Source organism: Cebus imitator, unplaced genomic scaffold, assembly GCF_001604975.1.
Source record: "Cebus imitator isolate Cc_AM_T3 unplaced genomic scaffold, Cebus_imitator-1.0 Scaffold842, whole genome shotgun sequence".
Taxonomy (NCBI): domain Eukaryota; kingdom Metazoa; phylum Chordata; class Mammalia; order Primates; family Cebidae; genus Cebus; species Cebus imitator.
Genome location: NW_016108157.1, coordinates 282,582 through 292,315, shown reverse-complemented (window position 1 = coordinate 292,315; position 9,734 = coordinate 282,582). Strand labels below are relative to the sequence as shown.

The window sequence follows — 9,734 nt, the reverse complement described above, 5'->3', positions numbered from 1 at the left end:
CCTTTTTATTAAGGGGGTTCACAAGAAACACAAAAGCTGAAGTTTTCTGAGATGCTTACTTTCTCCATTAGAATTAGTTCTCTAAGATTGCTGTATTATTACTTCCACTTTTCATCATTTAGTCAATAATATTTGGAATACTGTTAAAAGTTAACCAATTTCTTAAACTGCTAAAAGAAAAGCTGTGTGGAAAAATAACTGTAAAAGTTAATTAAAATTTCACTAGCTATTGGCTTATGAAAATGCCACAGCTAGATGACATGTAACACATTTTTCACGAGTCTTACATAGCATATCATCTAGTCAAGCTCCATTAAAAGTGTTAGCCTTTCAGGTTAACACTTCTAGGAATCTTTAAAACCACAGAGTGTATGAAAGTGCCCCGCACATCTTTCAGATAATTACTACAGAAGCATTAAGTAACCTTCACATGCAAGGGTTTTATGAGTCATGTAAAGTGGCACACAACTATTAAAATATTCTAAAAACATGCAGATTTACAATGTAATTACTGCACCTTCTTTGGGGGTATTATCATTAAGCAAAAATGGTAATAAACATCAGTTTCACATAGAAAGATTAACATCAAATATGATGAAGGCTACTAATATTTTTCATTACACAGTATGTATTGCACTTGTGGAAAAGTTAAGTATCTTCTTAACATATTTATCAGTTAGCAAAGTGAAAGATCACTGTTTTAAATCCCCCTAAGTGTACTCACGTATTGATCACTTCCTAGTTTAAACTGATCATAGACTTGGATTAGGTCCTCCATTTTGTACTGTTCTAGCACCACAAAATTTTCCAAACTTCTGCTTGTTTTTCGGGCACAATCTTGGCAATGTACTATGTAGGTTTTTTGAGTATTGCTTTCATTAGTGACAAAAAGCAGATTGAAAACCTCCACCTATATCACATAAATAAATACATAAATAAATAAATAGTCCTGGACAGTGATACCTGAATTTACTTTAGCACTGTAACCATGTGAAATCTACTTCACATGGAACTGGATGACGATTTTGGTTAAATTCAAGTACTTAAAGAAAACAAAACAAGACTATGGTTGTTAGTTTGAGACACCAAGGTTTCTTTTGTAGCACATGTAGTGAAAAGAATAATAATGCGTGTTCAGAGACAGTCACTAAAGCTCAATTCAAGGTTTGATGAACATCAGTATAATTTTATTTTATCCAAAATACCAGTGTAGCACCAGATAAAAGTGACCGTAATTTGTTTTCCACTTTTCTGTGAGACTATTCATAGAACATGTTGCGTGTCAGGGGCTTCGTGTTCCCCCAGTGACCTAGCACCACAAAGACTATATTTCATTCTTTTGGATGTCTAAAGTACATCATTGCGCTTAATTTTCGCCAAAGCTAAAACTATAGTTTAAAAAAAACCTTGGAATATGCCCATAATCTGATTTTTTCCAGATAAGAAAACTGATAGATGAATAACAAAAGGGTTGTTTCAAGCCTCATATTTTAAAAAAAATGAGTATACAAGTCATTAACACTAGTGTAACAGCAGAAAAATGTACATCTTATAGACAAAGACTCATGAGTTGTAAAAGCTCAGCAAGAATAATAGATAGTATTGAGGAATACAATGGTTGTTTTGAAATTCTAGAGAGATATATTCACTTTTCTGAAGTAAAACACCTAACTAGAATCTACTTGAGCACAAAACAATATACTTTGGTTAGTTTATACTATTTAAAAGCTGCCAATGAATTTAGTAAGTTTATCTTAAGATTTATACATTAATATTTTTAGACTGAACTTTTACTTAGTCAAGCTTCCTCAGACTTCTGCTTGATTTCTTCAGTTAAAAAAGAAAACATAAAACCAAATCCTCATTACTTTAAGTCATCTTTAAACAGCTGTAAAATTTCAGAGTTCATGAAGCACTCTATTACTAGCAACAGGTGTTAACAGTACTCTAGCAACCTGAACTGCAAATTTAGGGTTCTTCTATTTGTTTTAATTCCCACATTTGATCAACTGTGCTGGTAATTTTATGACTTTTAAACACCTTTGAACATCACCCTTTCTTCTACATTCTTAAGGGTATGTTCTAGTCTAGGCCTTTCATTAACACCTCCTAAGACCATTCTAATAGTGTCCACGTAGACTGATTCACTTTCTATTTCCACTCTATCCAGTTATCAACCATCTTTCTTTCCAAAACACACGATGTCGTCCTCTGCTCAGAAACTCTTAAAAGCTTCATTCATGTCAGAATTTCTGTAAAATTCCTTCAAATGAATCAGTATGATTTGCAAACTACAAAACAGCCTACCCTGATGGACTTTAAAGAATTTGCCATCTAATTTCCAGCCACATTGAACTAATCTCCCTCTAATGAATACACTACTCCTGCCCCAATCCATACACTATTCATAAAGCTAATGATTTTCTATAAATTTCCAGTTATTGCTATTTTCATCTGCTGCAATCAGACATATTATTCAAGAACTCAAATGTTATGTTTATGTGCTTTAAAACGGAAAACAGCAGAAAAATTATTTTCCTCACTGTTTCTGTAATCGTTTGTATATGTATCCAACCTTATTCATCAGTTAGACAGATATACATTACAATGCATTACGATTTGTTTACAGTTTGTTTCTGGAAGTAGAATGTCAGCTTCTCCAAAGTAAGCAACATATGTTTATTTCTGCACATCTTGTAAGCCTTAGTCACAAGAGAAAAAACCACTGACGTATTATGAAATTAACAAGAAAGGACTTCGTCCTGATCAGCTTGAATATTGAATTAAATCCTGTTTGTTGGCATCTGTGAGCTTTTAATAGCATGTTCCTAGTTTAAAATTTGAGATGATTATCACTTGGATAAGGATTAAGTCAATTCTTAATCTTTACCTCCTACTCAAGTAACAGTAGGAGATACTTTTAATATATCTAGATACTTTTAAGTAACGCTTTTTATTGAAACTGACTACTAATATTACTATTAGGCTAAGTTCTCATCTGATACATTTTATCAGATGAGAGCTGATAAAATATATCAGATATATAATATATATATATTTTATCAGTTGAGAACTTAGCCTAATAGTAATAATAGTAGTCAATTTCAATAAAAAGCATTACATAAAAGTACAGGTAAATTTGTAATTAATCAACAACAACAAATCAAAACCAAGAGAATTCAAAACAAACAATTATCAGTAAAAACAGTTACGTACCTCACAAATGTTACAGTAATGAGCTGGTTCATCATTTGTCCGCCCATGCCATATAACCTCTTTTCCTGCTGCAAGAAGAGCTTCTCTCAATGTCTGACATTGCTTCAGAATTTTCAAAAGACAATACCTGTTGTGGAAAAAAACTGTGACAGTAACTCAATATTAAATATTTTTACAAAAAAGACACACCAATTAGAAATAACTTTGAGAATCTTGGTTCTAAAGTCTATTCACATAGTACTTTTTATTTTCCTCAAATTTTAAAATATTGCATGATGGACAATGACATCATGAAAACATTTAAAGGTGAGAATAACTTACATTTGACTATAAAAATGCAATGATCTTAATGTACCATAAACTTGCTCCTATTTTAAGGCATATTCTTTATCTGAGCTCTAATTTGAGCAAATGAGGTAACTTTTATAAGAGTCAATTTCTTCATCTTTGAAATAAAAGTTCTGAATTACAGGTTGGAATTCTTATCATTACAGAAAGGCAAGAAGGCTGCCTATACACTCACAAGTAGTGTATTGTAGAACAGATTTTAAAACTTTGACACCACAGCAGACAGTTATCTATGGAGATAGTATAAGATACAAAGTTAGTTACAATATAATAAAGTAGGAAAAAAAATATTACTTGCTGACTTTTAATTTGGAAGTGATATGGCAGAATCTATTATTACTCACACTGACTTTTCTTATAATTTATGCCTTTCCTACACATACTTGTGAGGATAACAATATATTGTACATAAGTACAAATAGTGCTCATTTTCTTGTAATTGGGCTGTTACTGCTCAAAACTGTCTGCCAAAGTTTCTGTCAATCTAAGTGTCTCAAAGCAGAGGTGGACTAGATGCTATTCTAAGGCACACTTTAATACTAAACTTACCTTAAAAAGCATGAAATGGGTTTAAGAAAAATGCTGTTAACCCCATTTGTAAACATAAAACCTCCCAGAATCAGGACAGTTTAAGGGAATTTGGAGCTTGTTATTCTATTATTGGGAAATTTGGGATTTCTGAAACTACAGATATTGACTTGAAATTACACTTACATGGATTACATGGCAAGTATTTGGAAGGAAAATGATCATATAATCAGTATCTAGAATTATTTTCCTCATTTGTTTATCATCTTTCTTTCCCATGAGTATAAGAATCATGAGAGCAAGGCTTTGTTTTGGTTTTATAAATTGTGGGACGAACATCTGAGTAAATTTTACAATATCCATTAATGGCAGATTTAATTTCCTTAATATATATTTTCTTGACATTTGTTAGGTTAATATGCTAGGTTAAACTATTATGTTTTGTTTCTTTTCTTTTTAAATCAGAATTCCTCTATGTAACCCTGGGGCAAAATCATTAAGGATATTATAGACAAAATATGTTATTTAAAAAATAAGACAAGTATAGCAATATAAGCCTAAAGTGGTATGACAAATTTCTTAGGTACCATATAAAATACGTAAGTTGCAGTTTGCCTTTAGCAATTCTGCCTATTTAGAAACAAAGCCGTATCTCTGTCTATATCTGAATTTGGCCAGGAAGCCTTATGGTGAGTGTGTATGTTTAAAAGAGGTGCCAGGGGAGAAACTAAGTAAAAAATTCAGTTCATGTCAAAAAGTAAGAATATAAACCACACTGGATCTGCAGCATCTACTGATGACTTCCTTCCATCCCTCTCCTACATGATTTCACTTCTGGGCACGGGGATATTACTGTATAAGTTTTCAAACTAGTGCTTCAAAACATGTCATTTCACAGGAAAACACTGCCACAAATTTTATGAATTTGTGTTTTTGTAAATTCAACCATATTCCTAGTCAGAAAATAAAGTGCCACAAAGAGGTGGCAATCATAAAGGCTTAGTACCAGACACAAGCCGTGTAATTGCTACTTTACATTACATATGCCACACAAGTCTCATAACACCTCAGTGTAAGTAGCATCCATAATCATTTTACTAAGTGAGAAATGTGGGGGTCAAAAAGGGAAAGTTTGCATGATATTATAAGGTTATTTCATTAGGGATTAGGGACTTACCAAACGGTAAGTAATTTAAAAATTCCTCTTACTATGTCTCCAATACTCTTTTCTGCTCATTGTCTGCCAATTTTTGTAGCCATTCGCCCCACCACTCCTGTGCCTTCCTTTGTTTTTCGTGAAGATAAGATCCTTGGGTGTAAAACAAAACATTATGTTCTCCCAAAGAAGGAGTGTTAGTTCTTTTTTTTTTAGAAATGGAGTTTCGCTCCCAGGCTAGAGTGCAATGGCGTGATCTTGGCTTACTGTAACCTCTGCCTCCCAGGTTCAAGTGATTCTCCTGCCTCAGCCTCCCAAATAGCTGAGTTTACAGGAGCCTGCCATTATGCCCAGCTAATTTTTGTATTTTTAGTAGAAATGAGGATTCACCACATTGGCTGGGATGGGCTTGAACTCCTGACCTCAGGTGATCTGCCTGCCTCAGCCTCCCAAACTGTTGAGATTACAGGCATAAGCCACTGTTCCTGTTCATAATGAAGGTTAGTTCTGTGCATTCAGTATGATTCTATTTGTTCCTCAATAGATAAACTTTCATTTCAAATAATTCTTATTATTGTGTAACACCACAGTTTTTAATGTATTGCTTTACAGGTAGCTTTAAAATTTTATATAAGAGGCAAAACACTATGTAGAAATGGATCTTCACTATTAGAAGTAAACACTAAGCATAAATACTATTTCTATAGACACTATAGAAACAAACAGTTGAATATTAATATGACAAAATTAGTAATATTGTTGTTACATATTACAACAGCCATTCCATAAGCAGACTCTCTGGAATGATGTCAGAGAATTATATGCCCCAACAATGAAATCTTAAAAACTAATAGCTGGATCCAAGATGGCCGATTAGGAGCAGCTCAGGATTGCAGCTCCCAGCGAAAGTGCGGAGGGTGAGTGGACAACGCATTTGCAGATGGATTTTTATTGCCCACAGGCCAAGAGATTCCCAGGTGGAGGAGCCCCATGGGTCACCAGCATGGCTGTTTTGGCCCGCATGGCTATTTTTCCAGTGCCCCGGTGTGGCAGTTCTCCGCACAAAATACACAGGTCCGAGCGCCGTTTTAGCTGGTGATTGGAGCTACTGGGAGACAAACTCACCCATTAAACTGATAAAAAAGGTGACTGAAACAGAAAGCCAGGCCAGAAGATTCCCAGGCAAAAAAATGCCATGAATCTCAGTGTGGCTGTTTCAGCAAGGGAAGTGGGTCACTGAACAGGAAATAACACAGATGCTGGCGCCTTTTCAACAGGTGACAGGAACACCTGGGAGACAGAGTCGAACATTCAACTAAAAAAAAAAGGGAGGGGGGGCTGTGAGGCAGGGATCCAGGCGATCAGGCTCGGCTGGTCCCACCTCCACAAAAAAACCGCAATAGGAAAAGCTCTGGATTCAGAGTTTCACAGCAAGCACTGCTCAACCCAGGACAGTCCAGCTCTGTGTGGGAGGGGCATGCATCATTGCAGAGGTGGTCCACCATTACAGAAGTGGGCTGCCATTGCCAAGGCAGTTCTAACTACACCTGTACAAACAGGAATGCAGGGAAGTTCACATGGCAGCTGGGCATAGCCTACAGCAGCTCAGCAAAGCCTCCGCAGGCAGACAGTGACTAGGCTGCCCCCTAGCTCGGCAGGGCAGTCCTGAAAAAAGGCAGCAGCACAACAGAAACTCATAAAAATGCCCTAACTCCCTGGGACTGAGTACCTGGTGGGAGGGGGGAAGTGGTTTATGAGTTCTTCTGCAGCAGACTTAAACACACCTGCATAGCAATTCTGAATGAATAATGGAGCTCTCAGCTCAGCACTTGAGCTCTGATAAAGGACAGACTATATCCTCAAGCAGTTCCCTGACACCTGAATATCCAAAGAGTCACTTCATAAAAGAGAGCTCAGATTGACATCTGGCGGGTATCCTTCTGAGACAAAGAGGGCAGAAGAAGAAACTGGCAGCAACCCTTACTGTTCTGCAGCCGCTGCAGGTGATCCCCTGGCAAGCAGGGCCTGAAGTGAACCTTGGCAGTCCTAGAGCAGAGGGGCCTGACTGTGAGAAGGAAAACTAAGAAACAGAAAGTAATAACTTCATCATCAACAAATTGAACGTCCACTCAGAGACCCAATCGGAAAGTAAACATCGACTAAGATGACAGGTGGATAAATCCACAAAGATGGGAAGAAATCAGCACAAAAAGGATGAAAACACCCCAAACCAGAATGCCTCTCCTCCCCCAAGGGATCACAACTCCTCAAACGCAAGGGAACAAGGCTGGATGAAGAATGAGTGTGATGAATTGACAGAATCAGGCTTCACAAGCTGGGTAATAAGAAACTTCTGTGAGTTAAAAGAACATGTTCTAACCCAATGCAAAGAAACTAGGAACCTAGAAAAATGATTTAATAAAAAGCTAACGAGAATAAACAACTTAGAGAGGAATATAAGTGAATTGATGCAGCTGAAAAACACAACACGAGAACTTTGTGAAGCACACACATTTCAACAGCCGAATTGACCAAGCAAAAGAAAGGCTATCAGAGGTTGAAGATCAACTCAATGAAATAAAAAGAGAAGGCATGATTAGAGAAAAAAGGGTAAAAAGGAATGAACAAAGCCTCCAAGAAATATGGGACCATGTGAAAAGACCTAATCTATGATTCACAGGTGTACCTGAATGTGACAGAGAGAATACTCCAAGCTGCAAAATACTGTTCAGGATATTATTCAGGAAAACGTTCTCAACCTAGCAAAGCAGGACAATATTCAACTCCACGTAATACAGAGAACCCCACAAAGATATTCCTCAAGAAGAGCAACTCCAAAGCACATAATCGTCAGATTCATCAGGGTTGAAAGGATGGAGAAAATGCTAAGGGCAGCCAGAGAGAAAGGACAGGTTACCCATAAAGGAAAGCCCATGTGACTCAAAGCAGATCTATCAGCAAAATTCCTATAAGCAAGAAGAGAGTGGGGATCAATATTCAACATCCTTAAAGACAAGAACTTTCAACTCAAAATTTCATATCCAGCCAAACTAAACTTCATAAGTCAAGGAGAAATAAAATCCTTTATGAACAAGCAAGTACTAAGCGATTTCATCACCACCAGCCCTGCTTTACAAGAGCTCCTGAAAGAGGTGCTAAACTTAGAAACGAACAACCAGTAACAGCCACTCCAAAAACATACCAAATGGTAAACAGCATCAACACAATGAAGAAACTACATCAACTAATGGGCAAAACAGCCAGCTAGCATCAAAACGGCAGGAAAAAATTCACACATAACAATATTAACCCTAAATATAAATGGGCTAAATGCCCCAATCAAAAGACATAGACTGGCAAATTGGATAAAACGCCAAAACATCAGTGTGCCATATCCAGGACAGCCACATCACATGTAAGAATACACAAAGGCTCAAAATAAAGGGATGGAGGAAGATTTACCAAGCAAATGGAGAGCAAAAAAAAGCAGGAGTTGCAATTCTCTTCTCTGATAAAATAAAATTTAAACCAACAAAGATCAAAAGACACAAAGAACGACATTATATAATAGTAAAAGGATCAATGCAACAAGAGGAGCTAATGATCCTAAATATATATGCACCCAATACAGGAGGACCCAGATATATAATGCAAATTATTAATGACTTACAAAGAGACTTAAGACTCCCACACAATAATAGTGGAAGACTTTAACACCCCAATATCAATATTAGACAGATCAACGAGACACAAAATTAACAAGGATATCCAGGACTTAAACTCAGGCCTGGATCAAGCAAACCTAATAGATATTTATAGAACTCTCCACCCCAATACACAGAATATGCATTCTCCTCGGCACCACATCACACCTACTCTAAAATTGACCACGTAATTGGAAGTAAATCACTCCTCTGCAAATTCAGAACAATGGAAATTATAACAAACAGTCTCTCAGACCACAGTACAATCAAGTTAGAACTCAGAATTCAGAAACTAAATCAAAGCACAGCAGAGTAATGGAAACTGAACAACTTGCTCTTGAGTGCTGACTGGAAAAACAATGAAATGAAGGCAGATATAAAGATGTTCTTTGAAATCAACGAGAACGAAGACACAACATAACAAAATCACTGGGACACATTGAAAGCAGTCTCCAGAGGAAAATATATAGACATAAATGCCCGCATGAGAAGCAAGCAGAGATCCGAAATTGACACCCTTTCATCAAATTTGAAAGAGCTATAGGAGCAAGACTAAAAAAACTAAAAACCTGGCCGGGCACGGTGGCTCACCCCTGTAATCCCAGCACTTTGGGAGGCCGAAGCGGGTGGATCACGAGGTCAAGAGATCGAGACCATCCTGGTCAAAATGGTGAAACCCCGTCTCTACTAAAAATACAAAACATTAGCTGGGCATGGTGGCGTGTGCCTGTAATCCCAGCTACTCAGGAGGCTGAGGCAGGAGAATTGCCTGAACCCAGGAG

General features: G+C 36.9%; 1 protein-coding gene across 12 annotated transcripts in view; it reads right to left on the bottom strand.

Moving 5' to 3' along the window:
• The window catches only part of LOC108297774 (histone demethylase UTY), a 221,504-nt gene that overhangs the window by 1,586 nt on the left and 210,184 nt on the right, over positions 1–9,734 (bottom strand). For 11 of the 12 annotated variants that reach the window (XM_017520486.2, XM_037735566.1, XM_017520485.2 and 8 more), the window contains 2 exons: positions 3,217–3,343; positions 725–910 (listed from right to left, as the gene is read on the bottom strand). In XM_017520486.2, coding sequence (XP_017375975.1) covers positions 725–910; positions 3,217–3,343 — 313 coding nt within the window. Of the gene's footprint in view, positions 1–724; positions 911–3,216; positions 3,360–9,734 lie in introns of those variants that run through there. The other variant, XM_037735568.1, reaches the window with a different exon arrangement.